This window comes from Ranitomeya variabilis, chromosome 5 (assembly GCF_051348905.1).
Source record: "Ranitomeya variabilis isolate aRanVar5 chromosome 5, aRanVar5.hap1, whole genome shotgun sequence".
Classification (NCBI taxonomy): domain Eukaryota; kingdom Metazoa; phylum Chordata; class Amphibia; order Anura; family Dendrobatidae; genus Ranitomeya; species Ranitomeya variabilis.
In genome coordinates this window covers 229878256-229905504 of record NC_135236.1, presented here as the reverse complement: position 1 = coordinate 229905504, position 27249 = coordinate 229878256, and the positions used below count along the sequence as shown (strand labels likewise).

At 41.6% G+C, this 27249-nt stretch overlaps 2 protein-coding genes across 3 annotated transcripts in view; one reads left to right on the top strand and one right to left on the bottom strand.

The window, feature by feature from the left end:
• The window catches only part of MAPDA (N6-Methyl-AMP deaminase), a 56343-nt gene extending 48335 nt beyond the window's left edge, over positions 1 to 8008 (top strand). Inside the window, exons 9-10 of the mRNA XM_077263874.1 lie at positions 1885 to 1985; positions 6424 to 8008. Of these exons, the coding sequence (XP_077119989.1) occupies positions 1885 to 1985; positions 6424 to 6624 (302 nt within the window). The 3' untranslated portion in view covers positions 6625 to 8008. The remainder of the gene's footprint in view (positions 1 to 1884; positions 1986 to 6423) is intronic.
• A 7706-nt stretch (positions 8009 to 15714) lies between these two features.
• The window catches only part of LARP6 (La ribonucleoprotein 6, translational regulator), a 49940-nt gene continuing 38405 nt past the window's right edge, over positions 15715 to 27249 (bottom strand). For both annotated transcript variants that reach the window (XM_077263873.1, XM_077263872.1), the window contains exons 2-3: positions 18889 to 19099; positions 15715 to 17280 (exon numbers count right to left, since the gene is read on the bottom strand). In XM_077263873.1, coding sequence (XP_077119988.1) covers positions 16240 to 17280; positions 18889 to 19099 — 1252 coding nt within the window. In that variant the 3' untranslated portion in view covers positions 15715 to 16239. The remainder of the gene's footprint in view (positions 17281 to 18888; positions 19100 to 27249) is intronic.

Here is a 27249-nt window from a genome sequence, read left to right as displayed (position 1 = left end):
AGGTTAATAGCAGCAGGTGGATTGCGATTCCACCTGCCGCTATTGCGCGCACATCTCAGCTGTACATAACAGCTGACATGTCGCGACTTTGATGTGGGCTCAGCGCCGGAGCCCACATCAAAGGGGGAGACACGACATGCGCCGTACAAGTACGGGGCATGTCGTGAAGGTGTTAATATCTCAGCCTTTTCTTTGTTTTCTGTAATTATCTTGTTTGTTTGGTTTATTTTTGGGCATTTCTGCATTCTCAGCTTTCAAGATTTTGAATTTTCTTTTTGTTTTTATCTTATTAAACTTTGTACTGTCTTATTTTTCCATAATGGTTTATTTTTATTCCTGGACATTTTATTACTAGAGGGTATACGTTTTCTGCAGGATTCTAGTAGTATACACGTGGTCAAAATTGTTGATACCCCTCGTTGGTACTTCTGTGCATGTTGTCAGGCCAAAATCAGCAGGGTATGTGAACTTTTGATCAGGGTCATTTGGATGTTTTGTCATTATGATTTAAAAAGAGAAAACAGTAGTTTGACAATAAAGGTCTTCACCCAACCACTAACCATCAGTGGAGAAAAAATGTTGGTGTTAGCATTCATATTCTCTGGAAAAAGGCCAAGAAAGCAAAAATTCTGCTGTGGTATGCAAACTTTTGAGCACAACTGTATACTGAAGCAGGTTTTAAATTGAGCTTTTCTTTAAAGGTGTTTTGCAAAGTTGCTTAGTTACCCCCCCATTATTAGAACAGAGGAGTTACTGATCGGTCGAGCATGAGCACCTACACTTCATTTATGGTCAATGGGATCGCCTTTAAAAGCTGTACTCTACTTTCTCCAGCAGTCCTGTAGACAGTGAATGGGGAGCGGCTGTGAGTATGCCTGATGTCCACTCCATTCAGATGAGGCTATACTGGGATTGTGTTGGTACTGGCGGTGGATCAGTTAGTTGTCCCCTATCTTAAGAGTAGAGGTTAATTCATTACCTTGGTAAAACTCATTTAAAGAGGACATGTCACTTCTAAAATAAAAAAAATCCCTGGAAAAATCCCTGACTGCCACTTTTTTCATTTTATGCTTCATCACTCCATTCACATTTGTTGCTTTTGGAGCGGATTATGTGAAATTTCTGCTTGTAGTTCACCTATGCATTTCTTCAGAGCCTTCTGGGGGCCATTCACAACCTGGCAGCCGATATCTAGCGGTCTCGGATGCTGCCGAGCTGTGATTTTCAGCAGCTGGGGGGGACAGTTCCATGAAAACTGAATAACTGCCCATTTGCACTACAAGCAGAGATTTCACATAGAGCTCTCCAAAAGCAAATATGAATATCTTTGGAATGAAGCGACGCCAAACAAAACAGAAAAAAAGTAGCAAAATCACGGGTGCTGAGAGATTTTTAAGAAGTTACTTAAATCAATTTGGTTGAGCAAGTGACAAGTCCTCTTTAAGCTTAACAAATCATGCTAAGAAACTATTATCAGGCAGATGAGTTGGTCAAATCTTAACATCCAAATATAATTATTTTATATATGCAGCTATGATAAACGTAGCTTTGTCCTCAAAATATCTTGAAAAATGAGTCAGCCCTGCTAGGATGTGAAGCAATGAGTCAGATGCCACATGAGATTCATTGCCATTGCTCTCGCCGTGACTAACCGTGTGCAGTTTTACGTTATGGCTGTTAGCTGTGCTAAATATGAAGTCCTCCGCTATGTATGGATTATGAATGTTAAGTGATGAGGACTCGGAGCAGCCTGGTATTTTTAGATGATCACATTTTGTTCTACGCCATTGTTATTCCGCTTCATGTTTTATTGACCTTGCCACCAGCTAGGTGTTAAATAACAGCATGAAATGAATATAATAATGTAATTATTCCTATGCCTAGAACTCTGCCTGACCTCAAATGTTAAAGGACAGACGGTCTCTTCATATGACAAGCATCATTTCGGATTTTGGTACAACCTGGATCATCCATCCGTATTATGTGTAAGTCTCTTACTTATTTGTCACCATTCATAAAGCTTGTATAATGAAAAACCAGCTTTAGGTGAGATTGCTAATGAGATATATGTACGTATCCTGCAACAGGACTGCACGGAAGGGAGAGCCTGCTACTTCCAAAAATCATTCGTCAATGCTTTTTTTCCTAATGGGAATCTGTCAGCAGGTTTTTACAGCAGGGTGTATGGGCAAAGACCCTGATTCTAGCAATATATCATTTACTTGACTAGTTGGTGCAGTTTTGATAAAGCACAGTCCTATCTGCAGCAGATCTAGCAGTCCTCTGAGTGCTCAGCTCTGTGTAACCCCGCCCACCCCACTGATTGGCAGCTTTCTGTGTACACTGTGCATAGGCAGAAAGCTGCCAATCATTGGTTGGGACGCAGTTATTCAAGAAGCAGGGTTACTAGTCCTCTAGTCATAATCTCTTGCTGATAAAAAGTGATTTTATCAAAACCACAGCAAGCATCCCAGTGACACATTGCAGTCAGGGTCTCTGTCACTATGCTGCTTACAGATTAGGTGGGATAAAACTGGTTCCCAATTTCCTTTATTTGCAATTCTGCCGTAAAATTCTGTTTTTTGCATTAATTCATCTCCCGATATCTTCCATCCTCTGCATGCAATTAGCAGAGTATTAATAGTACTGTATTTGACCCTTACTATTGCCTAATGCCCCATCTTACTAGTCAACTACAACCAAGGCGCTTTACTAAACAATATACACCAGAATAGAACTTCTTAGTATTTTTTTTATAAAAAAAATGACTATGAAAAAAGGGAGTCCCAAAATGTGTCTAATTTATTAAAGTTGTGCACTATTTTTTTGCAAATATTGATGTCCTATTCACTAGGTGGCAAAGAAAGAGAAATGTTTCTAACATGACTAGGACGTTGAGGGAAATATATCCTGTTATGCTACTGATTAGTGATGAGCGAGTATACTCGTTGCTCACGTTTTCCCGAGCACGCTCGGGTGATCAGCAGGTATTTGTGACTGCTCGGAGATTTAGTTTTTGTTGACAGCTGAATAATTTATGGCTGCTAGCCAGCCTGAGTACATGTGGGGGTTGCCTGGTTGCAAGGGAATCCCCACATGTATTCAGGCTGTCTAGCAGCCATAAATCATGCAGCTGTGTTGACAAAAACTAAATCTCCGAGTACTAACAAATACTTGGAGACCACCCGGGCGTGCTCAGGGAGACCCGAGCAACAATGCTATTCTCTCATCACTACTACTGACTAATTTCATAGCAATTGAGCTTGTATTACTACTACAACTGGTATTGATTGACTAGAAAGTAAATGATTGGGAAAAATAGACTGGCTGGAGAAAATTGTAGAAAAATTATTAGTTCCTGAACATGTTGTGCCCAATTTATTGGCTTTAGAAGGAATCTGTCAGCAGGATGTCCCATTCCCCCCAAAACTATATACGCGGCTATTAACCCATTAAATGCCGCTGATAGCGGCATTTAACATGCAGTTCCAGCAATCGCGCCAGATAATGCCAATCATTTACCCCCGCTCATAGCAAATGAGGTATTCTGCTACATACAGGTGATCTGATCAGCTCCTGTATGTAGCAGAGCCAATCGGGTTATGGTATCTTCTGTTATGCACTGGTGGTTTAGGAGCAACATGGGACGTGCTCTGGAGAAGGTGGTACCTGTACTGACCGCAGTTCCTGAGCTTAACACAACACTAGAAGTAGCCGTGGGATGTTCCTGTCACTCCCTAGACATCTCGTCACAGCCGGAGGACTAACTACCCCTAAAGATAGAAACAGGAAAGCTATCTTCCCTCAGAGAAAATTCCCAAAGCATAGACAGCCCCCCACAAATATTGACTGTGAGTGGAGAGGGAAATGACATACGCAGAATGAAACCAGGATGTAGCAAAGGAGGCCAGTCTAACTAGATAGATAGAACAGGACAGAATACTGTGCGGTCAGTATTAAAAGCTAGAAAAATCCACCACAGAGTTTACAAAAATCTCCACACCTGACTAAAGGTGTGGAGGGTAAATCTGCTTCCCAGAGCTTCCAGCTTAACTGAATAAATCCATACTGACAAGCTGGACAAAAACATAGAAAGTGCAGAACGATAAAGTCCACAAAAAGTGGACTGCAAAAGAACAAAGCAAGGACTTATCTTTGCTGAACTGGTCAGAATATCAGGGAAATCCAAGCAGAGATGTGAATCCAACCAGGAACCATTGATAACTGGCACAGGCTGAAGGATAGAACCAGGTTAAATAGCCGAGCCAGAAAGACAATCAGTGGAAGCAGCTGCTGACTACTAAATCCAAGGAGCAGCCGTACCACTTAAAACCACCGGAGGGAGCCCAAGAGCAGAACTCACAAAAGTGCCACTTACAACCACCGGAGGGAGCCCAAGAGCGGAATTCACAACAATCTTCTAGTCTCCCATGGAGACTATTGACGTTATTATAATAAGATTGTGCGGATGATATCGCGCTGCTGTGACAAAACGAATCCAGATATAGTTGTAATACACTCCGGTGGTTTATTCAACGCGTTTCAAAGCTTATGGCTTCTTCTTCAGGAAATTACCACAGAAACATAGGCTTTGAAACGCGTTGAATAAACCACCGGAGTGTATTACAACTATATCTGGATTTGTTTTGTCACAGCAGCGCGGATATTATCCACACACATTTATTATAATAACATCTCTGAGAGGTCGTTTTGCCGACCTGTGGATCTGCAGAAGCTGACATCTACATGCTTTTACTCTGCCCCATCAGGTGAGCAGTTCTCTAACATTGATTGGAATAATCCATGGGATAAGACCCTATTTGCACTTTTTTGTTTCCTATCATTCAACTAATGGAGACTATTGAAACATGCCAAAAGTAAAAAAAAAAAAAAGTTTAAATAAAATAAATAAGCTTAAATCACCCCCTTTTGTCCCATTCAAAATAAAACAATAAAAAAAATCAAACATACACATAGTTGTATCACCGCTTTCAGATTTGCCCGATCTATCAATAAAAAAAAAGGATTAACCTGATCACTAAAGGTGTAGCGAGGAAAAAAGTAAAAACGCCAGAATTACGTTTTTATGTTTACCGTGACATTGCATTGAAATGCAATAATGGGCGATCAAAAGAACGTATCTGCACCAAAATGGTAAAATTAAAAACATCAGCTCTGTGCGCAAAAAATAAGCCCCCACCCAACCCCAGATCACGAAAATGGAGATGCCACGGGTCTCGGAAAATTGCGCAATTTTTTTAAAACAAAGTTTGGATTTTTTTTTTCACCACTTAGATAGAAAAGAACCTAGACATATTTGGTGTCTATCAATTCGAAATGACCTGGAGAATCATAGTGGCAGGTCAGTTTTAGCATTTAGCAAACTTGGCAAAAAAGCCAATTTCACTGCGCTTGGAATTTTTATCCCGTTTTCCAGTACATGATATGTTAAAACCAATGGTGTAGTTCAAAAGCATAACTCTTCCCTCAAAAAACAAGCCCCCACATGGCCATATTGATGGAAAAATAAAAAAGTTATGGCTCTGGGAAGAAGGGAAGCGAAAAAAAAAAGAAAATGCAAAACTGAAAATACCTCCGGTCATGAAGTGGTTGAAAACACTACTTGTTTGGTATGTGTGTAATCATTCTTACCTGCAGAGACATATATATTGCTGGGGCAGTTTTACAGTATAGTGAACATAGTAAATAAAATAAAAAACAAAAAAAACAATTGTGGTATTGCACTTTTTATTGGCAATTTAATGTAATAAAAAAAAATTATGGCTCTCGGAAGAAGGGGAGGAAAAGGCGAAATTGGAAAATAGGCGTAATTTCCACCAAATCTTTAGTGTACTCACTTCTGCTATGCCACTCAAAGGGTCACATCTCACTGATAAATTAGTTGGAGGGTAGGTCGGCTTTTTAAGCAAGGTACTTCCCATTGTAAGATAAATGTCCGAGACAAAACGGTCAAATGTCGCACGTGAAGGCAAAGTGTATTTATGCAAAGTGCAACTTTTTTTACTTGTTAATGGGCGCACTTCTCACTGATAGAAAAAAAGGAGACTAATGTGTTGCATGATACAGAATTTTGTGGACGTTGTGACTCGTTTAACAATAGTTACAGCATAAATGTATTTCTTCCGGGCCTTTTTTAATGCAGCTATGACCTGTCTAGAACATACAACTTTTTTGTGGCTTTTATATAGAAATGCGTTGATAAATATGTTGCACTTCACGCCACAAGGTTCACCACGCCATCTGTACTCTTATTTTAGGTTTAGACACAGGTACTAGGAACGGCATAAAACGTTACTACATTTTGCTTAGACATCTACAGCAATTTAATGTTGCAAAAAAAGCAAAGTGGTGCAAACCCAATGATAAATGCTCCCCAGTATCTTTGACTTCTTTATTTCCTAGACTGATGATAAAGGCGTCTTCGCTACAGATCTGTCCCAGGAGTATGAAATCGCTGCGAAGACATTTAACCTGACCCCGCATCAAATATGGGATCTGTCACACCGAGCCATCGATTACATCTTTGCTCCAGAACACATCAAGCTGAACTTAAAGGAGAAGTGGACACAGGTGAAGCCAGAGCTATTCAGACATGTGCAGTAATAGCCACTGATCCGGTCACTGACTGACCCACAACCTCAGGGACTGGAACGTCCGTCTCCCCGGTAGGGTAAACCTTCCAGAGACTGCATCCATCTACTGATCTCCAGACCACGGTCTACAATGCACGTTCTTTTTTTATTCCTTTATATGCCGCTCAATGGCTGCAGTTATTTTTGAAGATTTCCTTTTATGAGATAAATCTCTCTATATTTTAGTGAATTGGTCTCCTCTCTGTTTTTATGTGGCACACATTGGGTTATACCAGTTATATACAATAGTATTCATTTAGGTGTCTGGTAGTTTTTTTTCTGTATGAGAAACATGACAATTTTCAACAGTGTTTTGGATGAGACTTTCATCAGTGTTGGGTCAGTGTTTAATCATTTTTTTTCTTGCATAAGCCAAGTTTTTTTTAGCTTCTCCTATAAAGCAAACATGAAATCAGACCGCACGTTATTTTCAAGGACCCATAAACTGGCATTGGCGAGTTTGATCCTTAACTTTGATCAAAATCAGACATGATTTCATGTTTTGGTATATGCACCACACGGCTTACAACAATCCAAAGCCCTGAACAACACCATGGGCAATAAAGGGTACGAGTTCTATCCATGAAAAACAAGTGGAAAAATAGCACATGAAGAATATGTATGATTCTTATGTATGATTTGGAAATGGTGTCTGATCTGCTGGTAGGTTGTTATACAGCAGGAGGAGCCCGTGAGATTCATATACATGTTTGTTTTTTGTAAACTTTGTATTTTATTCAATGAAATCCTTGGTGTTTATATGCATATGAGTCCAGTGGGCGGTCCTATTCAGTGATTGACAGTCCTTCCTGTATGACAGTGCATAAAGATAACTGTCCGTAACAGCAGTATCGCCCACTGGACTTGGATGCGTACAAACAGCAGAGAGTTTGGTGAATAAAATAAGTTATACTGAATCTTTTCCAATAAACCTATGTAAGATGCTGAACTTCTCCTCTATACCATGCTGACCATAGATCGGACTGCATGTGCAAAGTGACAGGTTCCCTTTAAAGCAAACACTTGACGTCTGCCAATGCAAGTAGAACATAATGGTGTCACAGGAAGAGTAGAATGCAATGAAGAGCGGGTCACCTCCAAGAATAGCGTCCGGCATTAGGTGTGGTAAGACGCTAAACCATATTTCTCTTTCTGTTTTTACATCACCCTGCTCTTCTACTGCAGAAGAAATGTGAATCCATAGTCTACAAATATCTATGGCTGACCTATAGTAAAAAAGTATCTGGAATATGATTGGTTGCTCAAACATTCTTAAAGAGTACCTTTCTCCAAATATTTCATGTTGAACTGGACATATAATAGTGGCTGTAGAGCGGAATAAAACACTTTCTTTTTTTTTTAAATAATACATTTGCCTCTTCGTTGCAGAGATATTAGCAATGAATGTATAAGGGTGATATCGGAGTTTTCACTGGGGGCGTTGTACTTCTTCTCCCTGTATGATGCTGACCAATCATAAGCAGGCAGAAACACTCAAAGGAAAGATCATGCCCCCACCATAGCTTACAGCAGATTTGTCAGCATGTTCGATGTAATGATACAGCTCTGTTCTCCTGGTCTAGCTGCCGGCATGAGTCTGAGTAGCAGGAGGAGAAGTGCGGCTGAGTTTAGCTGCCCCACATTACAAACTCTTCTATCAGCTCACCTCCTCTCATTGCACCTTGTCAGCTCTGCTGTTCTGTCCCTCGCCCACACTGCATGTTCAGAGATGTATAGATGTATCAGTAATCACACTTATGTCTGTTGTGTTCAAATTGCCATTGCTCTGCATTGAGAGCAGAGCAGGCTGACCTTACATCTCACACGCGTCCCGAAGAAGCATTGTGAAACGCGCGTCGGGGCAGAGGGACGCCAGGGGTCTCCACATGGCCAACATCAGGTATATTGTGCTATTCACATACTAACTAACTCTGAGGCTATGTGCACACGTTGCGGATTTGTGTGTGGATGTTTCCGCACCGTTTTTGAAAAATCCGCAGGTAAAACACACTGTTTTACCTGCGGATTACCCCCGGATTTCGTGTTTTTTGTGCAGATTTCACCTGCGGATTCCTATTGAGGAGCAGGTGTAAAACGCTGCGGAATCCGCGCAAAGAATTGACATGCTGCGAAAATTAAACCGCACGGTATTTATCGCCCATGGGCACAGCGGATTTGGTTTTCCATAGGTTTACATGGTACTGTAAACCTGATGGAAAACTGCTGCGAATCTGCAGCGTCCAATCTGCTGCAGATCCGCAGGCAAATCCGCAATGTGGGCACATACCCTTACAGTGTTACAATGTTAATGCAGAAAACATATGTATTTAGTGGCAGTGCAGGACTTGTTAAAGAAACAGGACATCTGACATATAGTCTTTTTATTGTAGATAAGCACGCCAATGCAGCCGTTATTTTATGAGCCATATGGTGCACACTTTAGGAATTATTCCTTATATTACTAATCTAATGGTTCACATACACACCTGCAAGCTGTCTCATAATACATCTGGCACTTTATACTAATTGTTACTCTAATTTTTTCACACTGCCTTACTTGTTGTATGGTCATTGTTTTGGGACACCCCATGGCATTTAGGTCCCTTTTTCATTGTATCTAGTACCTTTTCATTTTGTATGGTTTTAAACTATTGTATCAATAAAAATAACATTTTATTCTTAAAAAGTACCACTTTATTTGGGATCATTTTTTTCACTTTTGGTCTCCAATATAGTGAACTACATATCTCACACAGGAGTAGTACAGACCAGACAGGTAACTCCTGTGTGAAATGTATTGACAAGCTGAGCTCACTGCAGAGCAAGTACATGCTGTCTCAGCACAGCAGACATACAGTTGTGCTCTAAAGTTTACATACCCCGCAGTATTTTTTATTTCTTGGCCTTTTTTCAGAGAATATGAATGATCACACCAAAACTTTTTCTCCACTCATGATTAGTGGTTGGGTGAAGCCATTTATTGTCACACTACTGTGTTCTCTCTTTTTTTAAATAATAATGACAATCCATTTATACTTTATCGCAGTAACAGGAGATAAACCGACACTACTGTGACACCTGTGGCTAGCTGCTTCAGCTGACAGTGATTTCCACCATGCCCCTGGGTGATCGGGTGCAGACCATGAGAAAAGCAATGCAAATAATGTCCAAAAAAGAGAAACGGTTGCAATCACTGGTAAATAAAAATCTCCTTTATTGGTACATTTAATTAAAACATGCCCGCAGGAAGGTACTCACGAGAAACACTCTGGTCGACGGCCATTTCGTGCCTCCTGCACTTCAACGGGTCCATCGTCCAGTGTTTCTTGCGAGTACCTTCCTGCGGGTATGTTTTAATTAAATGTACCAATAAAGGAGATTTTTATTTACCAGTGATTGCAACCATTTCTCTTTTTTTTTTTACATTTAGTACTTTATATCAGATACTATGTACATAATATTAGGCCTACTGGGAGACGATAGTCAAATTAAAATTGGGAGAAAAGTGAAATATCAAAGTTACATAAAGACAATAAAAAAGCAAATTCACGTTCTGAATGCGGACCGCTCCATGTGCCATACAGAAGGACATACTACATGAAGACAATTACTGCTGTCTTGCAGCATCCAGCAGGGGGCGATGTGCTACAGGCTCAGTGCAGAAACATTTTGTCCATAGACTTAACCGACATGTAAAAGAAAAAAAACATTTTACTAATATTGATCTCTTCTTTGAAATCCATGTACTTGATTGTGTTTGTTTTTTAAGTTGATTGAAGTCAATACAGCCTGAAAGTACATATATATAAGATGTAACACATCTGGCTGGAGTACATAGCCATCATTACTGTATATGTCTGAACCGCTCACATACCATGCAGAATAGTGCTGTCTTAAAGGCCAACATAGGGTGCACCCTTCAATCTGGGGTCCATGAGCTGTGATTGCTGGACTAACCACGACCCCAGTATCATGGTGTATACTCCTGCCGCACTGCACAAGCCACATGCAGTCATTCTCCATGTATGGAAGAAGATCTTGCAGGCGGATATGTAACAGACTTATCTCTGCCATAATGCTAATTACAAGGGAGGGAGCAAAAGACATCCGGGAAATGGGAGAACCATAGTTGTAGGTTCCCAACGTGTCTCTCAGGTGCAGCCATAAAGTACAACTACATAACTAGCCTCCTTAGGTCCCGTCCAGGCCTTTGGGATTTTACATAAAAACACAGTGCGAGTGTCGTCAGAGGCCGGTGCCATCAGAGGCTGGTGTCGGGTGTTATTTTTCCGATACCATCAATATTTCATCAGTAACTTTCTTACTTGAAAAAAATGAATAAATTACAAAGTTTGCTCTTATTGCAGTGTTTATCACAGACAACACACAGATTACACAGTGATGCCATCCGTGTGCCAGCGGAGATTTTTAGGGACCCATAGACTTGCTGGGGTAATTTCAATCTGTGTTTCGTATCAAAAATGGAAACGTTGAAGTCCTGCCGTTATGTTCCTTACACCATTCCTGAACACACCATCCTGCAGAAAGAGACCGCTGCTGCTTAGGAATATCATTCTGATCTGCTGTACCTGGGAACGTTCACTACAGGTCCATCTCATAAGCTATTTACATCCAGCTGTCAGAGTTGATAGAAACTGATTGTTGGAGATGCCCGGTGGTGATGAAATATCCCAAATAACCAATATCACTGTACTGAATAACCCCCTTAAATCTGCCTTATCCCTCAAAGTGGCACCTGTCAAAGTAACATTTACATGAGATTATCCAGTAGAACATTACACTGCCCTTCCAACCTGTCTTCTTCCCACTGTGCATGCTCGTGCCCCTTCGCAGGGTAAATGACCCTCACACACCTCTTCATATGAAGTAACAACTTGATTCATCAAACCACACCAACTTCAACCATTGCTCTTTGGGCTAGTTCTGATTCTCACCTGCACCTTTCAAGTTGTTTTTAGGGACAAGCATTGAGCAGATAAGCAGCTCTGCCTGTTCTGATACTCATCTATCATAGTCATCCTTAAAGGGGTTGTCCAGTCCAAATCCATAAGTCTGCAGTCGCTCTGTGTGACTGCCGACTTATGAATCCCACCCAGAACACGCACTATGCTCTGCGAGCATTCGTTGGTTCTAGAGATGGGAACAGAGGGGTATGTATGTGTTATATATACTGCCGGCCAGTGGGTGCAGCCACACAGAGTAACTGCAGACTTATCAGTTTTGTCTAAACAACCCCTTTAAGCATTTCAGCAATTTGTTCTTCAGCGTTTGATGACATGAACCATCAATAAGCTGTCGGCACCATTTGTGGATCACACTCCATACTGGATGGAAACACACCAAACGCCCTGTCATTTTGGAGATGCTCTGACCCAGTTGCCTAGCCATCACAATTTAGCCACTTGCCAATATTTGTAGGTTGGTGACTACCTGCCCAGAGACCAGCTCTCCCAGCTCAGGCGAAGATTCTCTGGCTTCCTCTTTCTCCTCTGTCGACATCATGCTGATTGACAGCTGTCTGCAGCACAACCCTGGCAGTGACGCCCCATCAAGCGAGCAGACGTCACCAGAAGTAAGAGACGTGGGGAGGAGCGGTCCGAGCTCTGTGCTGGCAGACATCGGCACCAGGCTGTAGTTATCGTAGCTGCTGGTAAGTTCTTAGCCCAATATGACAGATAAGCAAAGCCCCGATAACCCCTTTAAGTTCTGAGGCTCTCCCTAGGTATAGTACACCATCTGTCCGTGGTATATATTTACTTAAATATAGCAATTGCCTAATGTTTTCCATATGTATACATTTTTATAGAACGTGTCTACACCTTTATCAAGTAGGTCTTTCAACAGTCGAGAGAAAAATAAAGATCAGTTCCAATGAAATGGAGCTTTGCTCTAAGCTGGATCACAAGCCAACAGCTGGGATGTTCTCATAACATTTCCTTGACATTTGAAGAGAATTAGAGCTAGAACACGGCGAGAAGGCAGCAGCTGGGAGTCGAATATTGCCAAAACTGCCAGCAAAAAATTATTGGCATGGTAGAGAAAACAAGAACTATTGCCAAGGAAAGTTCTGACGGCCCTGTCTGCCCATTTTCCATATAAGTGTTAAAATACTGGATTGTCCCAGTTGTACTTACAAATAAACAACTCTTCGCCGCCCCTTTAATTACAGTAAATACATGTATTTTGGAGTGAAAACTTTTTGCTGTAGAGTTTAATTTATAAAAAAAAAAACCAACATTGGACTTTGGCTTATAAAGCCTCTATGCATCACAGGACATGGTCATCTGCAGAATGTGGTCAGTGGCCTTGTCTGAGGGCAGGGGTGCAGTGCTCAGCTTTCTATGATCTGGGCTGATTTATGACCACTAGTGATGAGTGTACTCGATGCTCAGGTTTTTCCGAGCACGCTCGGGTGACCGAGTATTTGTTAGTGTTCGGAGATTACGTTTTCATCGCCTCAGCTGAATGATTTACAGCTATTAGCCAGGCTGAGTACATGTGGGGGTTGCCAGGTTGCTAGGGAATCCTCACATGTAATCAAGTTGGCTAGTAGCTGTAAATCATTCAGCTGAGGCGATGAAAACGTAAAGCCATATCAAAATCTCAGTTTGCAAACATGGTGTTTCAGAGGTATTGCCCCTCGTCAGTGCAAAGCATGAACTCTGATTTGGCTAGGTGAGAGGCTCTGGCCTGAGGTTTAAGGCTATGTCCCCACAATCAGGATATACCTGTAGTAGCATATTTTCACTGCCTCCTAATCACACAGTTAAATCCACGTGTTCAGCGAACCATGTGGATTTACCGCATCTAATCAATGGCTATGGGTGAAGCTATGCAGCAGAGACTAGCCTCTCCACTGCAGATATTTGACATGCTGCGGCTCGTAAATCCACGCCATGGGCGAGTTTACACGAGAACAGTGGGCATGGGAATTCTATAAATCCACTGTGCCAATGTAGAATGCCACGTTTTGGATGCAGCGCAGGTGAGCTCTGTCCAAAACGCTGCTCTTCCTATCATGGGCACATATCATAAGGGGTAATGCTTCTCCTTATTGAGTGTGACATGCCGGCCCTGGCATGCCAATGGATGTAGGCTTATTTACTGCTGTGCAATGCTCCTCTGGGAAAATATGCATATTTAAATATTAATGAAAAATTGCATCTGAAGAGGCAATTTGCATATTATTTCCCAGAGGAGCATTGCATGGCGAATAAGCCTCCTTACCTTGGCTTGTCATGACCAGTATGTCACTCTCCAGAACAAGAAACATTACCTCGTAGACCCAGTGTATGCGAAAGATTTTCTATTCATATTTGCAGATTACAGTAGTAGGAAAGTAAGATCTCAAGAGTCATCCACACTGGATAAATTCTATACAGAAACTGATCTGTGCTTTATATCTGTAGCATGTTCGTTCTTTGTGGATTCCTGGAGGTGTAGCCATAATCTTAAGTGCAGTTTTAGTAACAAACACTCTGACAACAAACTTTTCCAGGTTCTAGAATGTCCAAGTATAAATAAGTGTCCAGAAGAATCGGTTCTAAGTTTCTAATATATTGTCCACAATCATTGGGCCCAAAAAGGACTAGGGAAAATATGGCAATCTTAAAACATAGTTAACAATATATGTTTGTAATGATATGATGAACAAGTAAAAGTGACTGTGTATCATGAATATTAAATAATGTAAGCAACAATCAGATGTCTAAGTCAACATGATGCCAGTTGGGACACCACCTTTTAAGGGGGTTGTCATTTTTTATTTTTTAGTATTCCAGCTTCTCCCTTAGGCTACGTTCACATCTGCGTTGTTGGGCGCAGCGTCGGCGACGCAACCAACAACGCATGTACACAACGCAGCGTTTTGCGTCGCATGCGTTGTCATAAGATAGTAAAGATCAGGAGTTTCGGCGCAGGGAAAAGGCCACAAGTAGCGTCCCCTGCGCCCTGTCTTGTGCGTCAATATGACGCATGCGTCGTAAAACGCATTACAACGCATACCGGCACATGACGCATGCGTTGGTATCCGTCGACGACGCTGCGCCCAATAACGCAAATGTGAACGTAGCCTTACACTTGTTAGTACCATCTCAGATGGCAAAGCTGCAAAATAGCAGCTGGTGGAGAGTCATGTGACCAGACCTGTAAATCAGCCTCCTCCAATAGAAAAACACTTCAGGTGGTAAAGCTGATTTTCTATTGGAGGCAGCTGGACAGGTCTGGTCACACGCTCCTCCATCAGCAGACATTTTGAGAATAGGAGCCCTGTGCAGTCTGATGAGGGTAACACTAACAAGTGCAGGAGAGGAACCGGTCATACTTATAAATTATGTGGCACAAAATAAACTCCCCAACACATCTGTAAAAAGAACGATAAAATGGACAACTCCTTTAAAAGGCTTCATGCTGCAACCCTGGTACATCAAAAGGATCTTTTATATGTTGTCATCCATGCAATTCCTCTAAGACACTTAAAGGGGTTGTCTGATGTAAAACTTCAAGTCTGCAGTCACTATGTGACTGCAGATTTGCAAATCCTCACATTGCACACACTGCATTCTGGAAGATTCTCCAGTGCCGGCACTGGGAGAAGAGGAGGCATGACTGCAAGTACACGATTTGCATACATGTGGTCACACGCCAACTAGACTGTATCCAGCCTTGCTCAATGCAAGTGTATTAAGAAAGACCAGATGCAGTCTAGTCTGAACGTGACAAAGTATGCAAACTTGCAGTTTTAGACTAGACAACTCCTTTAAGTACTTCTGATTTTATACTTACTCCTGCTATGAGCACAGCATATAGTCTACTATACCTACCTTAGAGGATTTGGTACGATGTAGCAACTTTCAGCTTCACAGCTATTGAAAATGTATTGAGCTACTTGATGCTTTCAATGTCTCCTTACCTAGGAAATAGTCACATGATAAAAATGTGACAAACCATGATGCCAAGCCTCAAAATTTCAGGACTTCCTGACCAAATATTTAACACTTGGTTCGTTTGGTAGCAAGAAGTCAAAGACAAGATGCTTCAATGCTTGTGGAAGTTCATTTAATTCACAGCACGGAAAATCTACATTCTTTATACACGTCTGTCTTTGGAAGTGTACAATGAGCTTCGCAGAAAGATTGACAACATCCTATTGGATAAACTAGTAATAGCTGCCAATAGGCTTTGGAGATTATGCAACCTGTTGCGTTCCTGGCCTTAATATTTAGATAAGCATCAATGAACAGCAATTGCTTCAGATACCCAGTAAGACTGACATAGAAATTAAAAGGGTTTAACAAAAAAAAATAAAAATAAAAATATAATACAGCATAACTGCTGCCACTGTACAAAGTATGCGTACCCATGAAAAATCAGATAAAAAAATAATAAATACAGACTTTTTATCAGTCTTTCTACAAATCCATTTCTTCCCAGGTAGAAGCTTTGTCCAGCCCTGGAATACTGGAGGATCCACATGCACGGTCTTGCATACATGAGACTTCAGTACTAATGGCTGGTGGTGACAGGTAGAATTGCAAGTCCCATAAGGTTGCATGGAATTCAGAGTCTACACAAGTTTATTCCTTTCTGTTCCATTGTGGAAGCCTTTTGTACCATCAGGACCCCTCGGCAGCCTCAGGACCCCGGGTGGCAGTCCATCTGCATTCTGTATCTTCCTCCCAAGCATTGGACTACATGCTGGGCTTTTTTCCTGTGTAACAGTTTGGGCTTGTCTTCTTCTCTGAACCCAAGGGCTACTGGATGGTGTGATGCTGCTGTCTGAGGAGTACTCTGTAGACCTCCGCGACACTTCAGGGCTCATGCTGTCAGCGAGAGGAGACTGCTTGAGCCCTTTACGTTGACCACAAGGACTACTCCAGGGGCTATTTCTAGGTGAAGCATTTGGACTCAGGTGATTGTTTGGGTAGGCAGAGGGGCTCAGCTTATTGGATGACTGAATCTTTCGACCCACCATTGGCGAGTTAGGATTACTATCAGGCTCTGAGGTGCTATACCCTGTAGACTCATCTCCTATATACTGTAACTCTTCCACCCTCTTATTGAGAGATCTATTCTTACGAAGATTTTTTGCATCCTCCTCTTTGCTTCGGTCTTTCTGAATCTTTTTCTTTGGTGGCTTCATGCCTATTAGAACAACCTTTATACCATCATCTGTGTCACTTTCAGTATTAAGGGTTTCATGTGCCTTTATTGCAGCCTCCACCTCCTCAAATTCAACTATTGCGCAGTCCTTCGTCCCAACCTGACTATAACGACTGCTGAATTTCTTCACATCCGATGGAAGATCTCTACCAGGCTTCAGGATGCGGATCGAGGAGATGCTTCCAAAAGCTCCAAAGCTCTTTAGTAGCTGTTCCATTATCTTTTCTTGCATCCCACCATTTTCCTGCTCCTTATTTAGACACTGCAGCTCAGGAATGAAGTGAAGGTCATAGACCAAGAGCATTTTGCTGGGAAGGTTTTCGCTAGGAAAGACAGGAACTGGCGTTTTTCGTCTCACTTTCCTGTTATCTTCATTTAATTCAAGTATATCAGAATACCTTAACGCGTAGGCAGTGGTCCTCCAGTCACGGGTAAGATGCTTTACCTGAAAAGAACACAACATTAGAATTTGTTGTATTAACCCTAAATATCCTGAGCCTTGGAAACTATGCAATATTATTTATGTTGGTGTTACCATAGCATTGGCTTTTCTATATAAATCTAATTATGCAAATTGTCTCTTCAGAGAGGAAGAGAGCTAGAACTCTAGTGCCACCTATTGGAAGGTCGCAATCCTACAACTCAATGTTGACCCTTTAACGAGCCTTGTCACATGACTTAGGATAATAGCCAAACCACAATCTCAATTTGCAGACACTGTTTCGGGGTACTGCCCCTCGTCAGTGCAAAGTGGAGATCTGGTTTGGCTGTGTGAGAGGCGTCAGACCGTTATCCAAGTAGTATCGTTTCTCCTTGCGGAGATTGACATGCTAAGCATGCCAAGATGAGGAGACTTAAAGCCACAATGCTCCTCTGGAAAATATGCCAATTATGCATATTGTCTCTTCATAAAGGAAGAGAGCTAGAACTCTAGTGCCACCTATTGGAAGGTAGCAATCCTACAAGTCAATGTTGACCCTTTAACAAGCCTTGTCACACTGACGAAGGGCAGTACCCCGAAGCACAGTGTCTGCAAATTGAGATTCTGGTTTAGCTATTATCCTAAGTCATGTGACAAGGCTCATTAAAGGGTCAACTGACTTGTAGGATTTCTAACTTCCAATAGGTGGCACTAGAGTTCTAGCTCTCTTCCTCTCTGAAGAGACAATTTGCACAATTAGCATATTACCCAGAGGAGCTTTGCGGCATTAAGTCTCCTCATCTTGGCATGCTTAGCATGTCGATCTCTGCAAGGAGAAACAATACTTCATGGATAACTATATAAATCTATAAATTCTGTACACAATTAGTCTAGTTTATCAAAGAAAGTCGAGCCGTGTCACCCATAACCAGTTCCAATGCAGTTCTTTTTCCAGGGTAGTTTAATGAATGAAAGCTGAGCACAGACTGGTTGTTAAATATAAGAAGACCAGCTTTGTTAGGTAGCTTTGATCAACACTTGTTTGGCTGACATATTGTACATTTATGCCTTGCATTGATTTTTTTTAGTTTATAACGCAAGCTTGGTATTATACAAACATTATGGAGGAAAAAGCTAGATGGATCTAAATCATTGCCTGCTGCTACTGCACTACTAAAGAGTGAATGTGCAGAACATTACTAAACCCCTTCGCGGCCAGGGTGTTTTTCAACATTTTGCGCTTCTGGTAGCCAGGACAATTTTGTCACTTGACATGTGCTAATAAAATCTAAATTACAACATAAAAAGTGGAAATTAGAAGCCTTGTACCTCCTACATACTTCTTGAAAGACGACACCTGGGGCATTGCCTGCAGGAAGGAAGAGAAATGGCGCAGATTGGCTGCAGGGATCGCATGACGCAATAATGTCATGCAATCTATGGGAGAGCCAGTGCCGAGACCACTGGAATAGAGGTGGTATAGGTGTTATTTTACAAGAGGGAAACATGGGGATTGAGAAGATGGAAGTTGGAGTAGTGGACAACACCTTACGCTTTAAAAACCAAACCCCAAAATGCTTTACTACATTTAGGACAGACATCTAATAATGTCAAACTCCATTCATAAAATACCTTTTTAAAAGAGGTAAGTAGCTTCACACTGACAAATCCCATCTTGTTTCTTCTCACATGCTTCAATAGAAAGGCATCTTTCTCCAAATTCTCATCAGAGAGGTAGTACTCTATTTGTACAACAAGCTTCTGGATAAGTTCTGGGTCTGGGGGCTTCCAGTCCTGGTCCAGCTCATCCCCGTCGTTCTCTCCCCCACTTGTAGCTGCTCCACTGCAAAACATGAAATAGAGCATAAAATTCCATAAAACAGGTATAGAAGACAGATCACATTTCTCTTGCAGAGTTCTGTAAATTAGGGCATCCATGTAAGCAAAAATAAAAAAACTGCCTATAACCAGAATTTACACAAACACTTGCAGTTCACTGTCCAGGTATGGGAGCCAATCGCTAATATATGCGCTTTATACGGTGGCTTATATCAAAGGCTTCCATTCGAGGAATTGAAACCAAAAATTAAACAGACAATTTAACATGCCCAATCACTGTTTCCCTCTGAAATCTGCAGAAATTAACACTAAGCACCTAATACACAGTAAGTTGCTAGTAAGCCTATACCGCCAGAGTCTGAGGAGTCGGAATGTCATCTAATGTCATGGTGGATACCTTGCTGATACAGGGGAGTACGACAAATGGGATCTCCAGCAATCCAATGACTGGAGATCTGGAACGTCTACAGCCCAGTGTTGAATGGAGTGGAGGAGCACATATTCGGCCTCTGCACCATTCATTGTCTATGGGACCAGCAGAGAAAACAGAGGGCTGCAGTACTCTGCCATTTCCAGCAGTCCCATTGACAATTAATGTAGCTAAGGTTAAGCATGTGCGCCTCCACTCCATTTAATAAGGGACTTTAGAGCCTGTTCTAGCCCCATTCTCAGGATTAATGGGTGTCCCAGCAGTCGAACCTCCATCATTGTCCTACTGATAGGGGATAACTTGTGATTTTGGCATTACCCCCTTAGAGTGACATTATAATATAAAGTATTGATCTAAAATCTGCTTCACAACAATTCCATCTTGTAAGTCCATCACTTGGATCATTGCTTTTGTAAGTATGAACAGGCGCGTGCAGGAACACAGGAGAGTTGGGTGCCTACATGTAGCGTGTATTACCTGGTTTTCACATGATGTGTAGCCGGTTTTGTCCTTAGGATAATATAACAAGTATTTTACATTGGGTCTCAGGAATTTTAACAGGGCTGCTAACCTGCAAAGTGTCTACTCCACACAACTCCTCTGCTTGTAGGACATGCTAGTGGGGAGTTACAGGAGACTGAGGTCCCCATTTTATTAAACTTTTGGGTCCCAGTGACTAAACATTTGTCTCCAATTCAGGGATAATGATTGGCGTCTGGAATATAACGAAGACAAATCCTGTTGCAATGTGGTGGGAGTTTACACAAGGGGATCCGACGTTCTTCCCAGTCTTACAAGCTGCCGATTTGGTGAGATTCTGAAGATATTACATTATAGTACTGCTAGGGAAGCAGATGAACGTGGTTTTCTTATAGTAAAAAGTCTTCCTAGTAGTACATCTTTACTGTTTAGGATTCAGACTAAAAAAAAAATAAATTAATAAAAAAATATAATAAAAATCGACGCTCAACATAAAAACAGGACTTTAATGTGACCGAGGCTGTACTAACGGCATGAAAAGAATATGACTAGTAATTTGGGATTTTGTATAACGCAGCTCTTACAACGCACATTCCATGTTATGACTTGTCTGCCACGAGGATTAGGTCTCCTTCTCCGAACACTCGGGTAGTACATTCCTGTAACACAATGTTCTTCAATTTCTGTGAAATCCTTTGAAAACATTGTGCACGGTCCACATTCTCCGCTTCCTGCATTACCTCTCATACCGGGATAATGGGGACAATTATTTGGGAGTGAAAGCATTAATAATAGTATTATAAATGTATTGCAAACCATTGTTACACAACCCAAACTACAACATCACCCCACTATTGATGAAAAAACAGCTTCTGAAATTTTGAGCGAGGGATCAAATCGCAGGGTCAGCTCTGACAACTATTGTGACAGGCAGATCCTGTGTTACCAGCTCTGTATGGAGGTGTTACTAGTCATTGTAATCCTGCCTCTGATGATAAAGAGCCTGCTGAAAACTCTTCATGAAAGGACAAGAAGGAGGAGTAACACAGCCACAGAGGCCAGTGTGAATACTGGAAGATTACGCATTTTATTTTAAATACAGATTGAGATATGGGAAAAAATGTTAAAAAGTTTAATGTCTTTTACATTTTTTTTATTAATTACTGTAAGTGGAATGTGTCATCAAATGAACTTATGGCCAATAACCACAATGCAAAACTATGGAAAGTCTGCATGCCCTTTTTCACTTGTAGTTCCCATCTGTATCAAATACACCATACAGGGCACACTGGCCTTACAGTTTCTATTACAGTAAAAATCCCCTAGGAACCAGATACTAAATCTAGGCTTCCTTCCATTCTATACATCTGCAATAAATAAAGTATAAAACCCTTGAAATCGTGACTTTAAAAACTTCAGAAATGTTAAATGTCTCTGTAAGTTACTGATTCTACTTAATCTCAGTCTGACCAGAATCTGAATTTTCAGCAGGGTTTATTTCCATGAATTGCATGCATAGCTATGGAATGTTCACATTGGGGATATAAAGGACATAATGCACATGGAGAGCTGCACTGTACTCTGATTACTTGTTCAGTTCCTAAAATACTCACTAAAGCTGAAAAACATCACAGGTAACTTGTTACCTTTACTAAAAAGTGCCATTTACCTGCAGATAGAGGGGTAATCAGCAGCTACATCATGTCAGGGGGTCCATTGTAGCAGCGGCACTGCACATTGGCAGACAGCTCTGCAGAGTATGTGTGCACAGAGCGGGCTGCCAACCAACGTGCAGAAGAGTGATTGCGTATAGCGAGCGGTGACTGGAACCGCTCTGTACCTCCCCGATGGCTGGAAGCAAGCGACTGCAGGGATAATAAAATTCTATTATTGCCTTGCAGCCGCGCTTTTAATAAGCCTGCCAGACATGATTTAAAGAGGTTGTCCACTACTTTTGCATTGATTAAATATCGTTAGGAGGTTATCAATGTCTGATCAGTCGGGGTCCTACACCCGGCAACCCCACCGATCACCTGTTATCCCCGTCAGCGGCCCAAAATACTCAGTGGCCGAAGCTTGGTACTGTACATTCGCCTCCAACTCAAATCAATAGGAGGCAGATGTACAGTACCCTGCGGTGGCCATTGTCAGAAGAGGGTGCAGCTCTGCCACTGATAACAGCTGATTGACGGTGATGCGGGGTGCAGGACCCCGACCCTTCAGACATTTATGACCTATCCTAAAGATATCGCTGAATAGTCAGTGGTGAAGAAAAGAGCAGCACCATGACAGATGCCGTCACAATGTACCTTGCTTAACAGCTCCTCAGGAGTCTGGTGGAACAACTAATCTGGGTGCAATGTGAAAGGAGAGGCAGCACTCACCATACTGATCGGCATTCTATATTCAAAGTGGAGACAACGACATTAAGAATCACGATCGCTATGGTGAGTGCTGCCTATCCTCAAGATAGGTCATCAATGCTAAAGTAGTGGACAACCTCTTTAACCCCTTTATGACCTTGGGATTTTCCCTTTTTCCGTGTTCGTTTTTTGCTCCCCTCCTTCCCAGAGCCATAACTTTTTTATTTCTCCATCCATATGGCCATGCGAGGGCTTATTTTTTGCCGGACGAGTTGTACTTTTGAATGATATCATTGGTTTTAGCATGTCGTGTACTAGAAAACAGGGAAAAAATTCCAAGTGCGGCGAAATTGCAAAAAAAGTGCAGTCCCACACTTGTTTTTTGTTTGGCTTTTTTGCTCGATTCACTAAATGCTAAAACTGACCTTATATTATGATTCTTCAGGTCAGTACGAGTTCATAGACACCTAACATGACTAGGTTATTTTTTACCTAAGTGGTGAAAAAAAATTCCAAACTTTGCTAAAAAAAAAAAAAAAAAAATTGCGCCATTTTCCGATTCCTGTAGCATCTTTATTTTTCATGATCTGGGGTCGGGTGGGGGCTTATTTTTTGCGTGCTGAGCTGGCGTTTTTAATTCTAGCATTTTGGTGAAGATATGTTGTTTTGATCGCCCGTTATTGCATTTTAATGCAATGTCGCGGTGACCAAAAAACATAATTCTGGCTTTTCGAATTTTTTTTCTCGCTACGCCGTTTAGCGATCAGGTTAATTTTTTTTTTATTGATAGATCGGGCGATTCTGAACGCGGCGATACCAAATCTGTGTAGGTTTGATTTTTTTTTACTGATTTATTTTGAATGGGGCGAAAGGGGGGTGATTTAAACTTTTATATATTTTTATTTTTTTCACATTTTTTTTTAAACTTTTGCCATGCTTCAATAGCCTCCATAGGAGGCTAGAAGCTGGTACAACGCGATCGGCACTGCTACATAGCAGCGATCATCAGATTGCTGGTATGCAGCAGAAATGCAGGTGTGCTATGAGCGCCAACCACAGGGGGTCGCTCACAGCAGGCCTGTATCAGTAACCATAGAGGTCTCAAGGACCTCTATGGTTACCATTCTGACACATCGCTGACCCCCGATCATGTGACGGGGCTCGGCGATGCGCTGCCGGTTAAATGCCCCTGTCTGCGTTTGACAGCGGCATTTAACTAGTTAATAGCGGCAGGTGAATCGTGATTTCACCCGCCGCTATTGCGGGCACATGTGACCTGTTCAAAACAGCTGACATGTCCCGGCTTTGATGCGGGCTCACCGCCGGAGCCCTGCATCAAAGAGGGGGATCTGACCTCGGACGTACTATCCCGTCCAAGGTCAGAAAGAGGTTAAGGCTGTGTGCACACGTTCCGTATTTTCGCGTTTTTTTTTCGCTATAAAATTGCATACATATGCATCCCATCATTTAGAATGCATTCCGCAATTTTTGTGCATATTTTGCGTTTTTTTCCATGAAAAAACGCATCGCGGTAAAAAGCGCAGCATGTTCATTAATTTTGCGGATTTTTTGCGGATTTCCCACTATATTATTGCATTGAGAACCTCCAGAAAAATCCGCACAAAAAACGCGAAAAAAACGCATGCGGATTTCTTGCCGAAAATGTCCGGTTTTGTTCAGAAAATTTCTGCAAGAAATCCTGGACGTGTGCACATACAGTCATGGCCAAAAGTATTCACACCCCTGCAATTCTGTCAGATAATACTCAGTTTCTTCCTGAAAATGATTGCAAACACAAATTCTTTGGTATTATCTTCATTTAATTTGTCTTAAATGAAAAAAAAACACAAAAAGAATTGTCCTAAAGCCAAACTGGATACGATTCCACACCAAACATAAAAAAGGGGGTGGACAAAAGTATTGGCACCGTTCGAAAAATCATGTGATGCTTCTCTAATTTGTGTAATTAACAGCACCTGTAACTTACCTGTGTCACCTAACAGGTGTTGGCAATAACTAAATCACACTGGCAGCCAGTTGACATGGATTAAAGTTGACTCAACCTCTGTCCTGTGTCCTTGTGTGTACCACATTGAGCATGGAGAAAAGAAAGAAGACCAAAGAACTGTCTGAGGACTTGAGAAACCAAATTACAAATCCATCTCCAAAGACCTGAATGTTCCTGTGTCTACCCTGCAGTGTCATCAAGTTTAAAGCCCATGGCACTGTGGCTAACCTCCCTAGATGTGGACGGAAGAGAAAAATTGACAAGAGATTTCAACGCAAGAGTGTGCGGATGTTGGATAAAGAACCTCGACTAACATCCAAACAAGTTCAAGCTGCCCTGCAGTCCGAGGGTACAACAGTGTCAACCCGTACTATCCGTCGGTGTCTGAATGAAAAGGGACTGTATGGTAGGAGACCCAGGAAGACCCCACTTCTTACCCCGAGACATAAAAAAGCCAGGCTGAGTTTGCCAAAACTTACCTGAAAAAGCCTAAAACGTTTTGGAAGAATGTTCTCTAGTCAGATGAGACAAAAGTAGAGCTTTTTGGCAAAGGCATCAACAGAGTTTACAGGAGAAAAAAAGGCATTCAAAGAAAAGAACACAGTCCCTACAGTCAAACATGGCGGAAGTTCCCTGATGTTTTGGGGTTCCTTTGCTGCCTTTGGCACTGGACTGCTTGACTGTGTGCATGGCATTATGAAGTCTGAAGACTACCAACAAATTTTGTAGCATAATGTAGGGCCCAGTGTGAGAAAGCTGGGTCTCTCTCAAAGGTCATGGGTCTTCCAGCAGGACAATGACCCAAAACACTTCAAAAAACACTAGAAAATGGTTTGAGAGAAAGCACTGGAGACTTCTAAGGTGGCCAGCAATGAGTCCAGACCTGAATCCCATAGAACACCTGTGGAGAGATCTAAAAATGGCAGTTTGGAGAAGGCACCCTTCAAATATCAGGGACCTGGAGCAGTTTGCCAAAGAAGAATGGTCTAAAATTCCAGCAGAGCATTGTAAGAAACTCATTGATGGTTACCGGAAGCGGTTGGTCGCAGTTATTTTGGCTAAAAGTTATGCAACCAAGTAGGTAGGCTGAGGGTGCCAATACTTTTGTCTGGCCCATTTTGGGAGTTTTGTGTGAAATGATCAATGTTTTGCTTTTTGCTTCATTCTGTTTTGTGTTTTTTCATTTAAGACAAATTAAATGAAGATAATACCAAAGAATTTGTGTTTGCAATCATTTTCAGGAAGAAACTGAGTATTATCTGACAGAATTGCAGGGGTGTGAATACTTTTGGCCATGACTGTAGCCTAAATACCATTTACCTGGAGAACACAACCATCTGCAGGTACATAGTATTTTTTGGAGAAGACAGCATGGAAGTAGCGGTATATTCAGGATAGAAAGGAATAAGCGGACCCCAAATATTTCTGGCTGTGACTTCTCTGAGTGAAAGAAACACATTCAAATTTTACACATCTGAACCTTCTCCACCCAACCCCATATCTGTTACAGGAGAATCTGGAGCCCCGTTACCCCATCTACATTAGACTATAAATGTTTATTATGCCAACCATCATTGTTCCCAAACCTTCCATACTTAGGAACTCTGGCTTGGCCAAGAGTTCATGCATTTTCAATGGGAAGAATGGAGAATACTGATATAACGTAGCTCCAGCAGTGGCTTATAGCCCTCAAAAATAAAAATTATTCTCTGACATCTGTTGAGGAGCAACAGTCAGCCCACCCTACAAGCCAGCAGGTCCAGCTTTTAGCAAAATGTATGGGCAACATATCAGATGGAGATATACAAATTATTGCTGTGCAGGGTAGAAAGATGGCATCCACCCCTGAACTGCCATATAGGCTGAGCCCATGGCTCTGCAGTGTGGAAGCCCCTTACTAGGACCGTTGGCCAACAAGCCAAGTGGTATCTTTTCCTAGCCTTTCAAATACTCCTGTCTGACCACTTTAAAGCAGGGATAGCGCCCCTGGGTGAACAGTAATGGTCACAAAACTAGCGGTCACCCAGCTTTTTGGAAAACATGTATAACTGAGAAAAGGAGGTCAACAAGGAGGAGGTGCTCACTACTTTATATTGTTGACCTATCCCAACCATAGAACATCAATATCATGGGGTGGGCAACCCTTTAAACAATATTAACAATAGAGGTAAGCTTATAAAATCAAACTTTGGAGCATTTTCTTCTAATTAGAAATGCCTCAAAAATGGACATTCTTTTTCCATGTGAAAAACAAACCGCATCAGGTGCACTCCTGGGGTACATGCACACGGAGTCCGAGACACCTAGGAAAAGCTGCTTCAGGAAGACGCCTGTAGTCTGTCCTAAATCAACTTCGCTGGCGCTCTGGCCGTTGTTTTTGCAAAGTCTTTTTGTAATTTAAACTTAAGGGTATGTTCACACGTGGCGTTTTTGCTGCTTTTTTATGCAAATTTTCAGCTGCATTTTGCAGTAGCAGCAAAGTCTGAGATTTCAGAAATATCGCACGTAAGCTTCTTTTTGTGCTTTGCTTGGTTTTTGCAGAATAGAGCATGTCACTTTTAGTGTTCGGTGGTGAAAAAAAAATGCTGAAAAAAATGCAGGTATCAGGTTTTGTGCCAAAAACTTATGAAGTAGAATATGATTTTTTTTATGTCACTAAACTATCAGCACGCACAAGAGGCATGTAGCATGACAAAACAGCAGCAGAAAAAAAAAAATGAGAAAAAGGCAGCAAGAAACTCAAGAAAAACTAAGCAAAACCTGCTTTTTTTCTGCAGCTTATTTACTGCCAAGAGAGCAGGTTTTGCTGCAGAAAAAAAAAAAAGCAAAAACGCCATGTGTAAACATAGCCTAACCAGAGAGTGGCCTCCAAA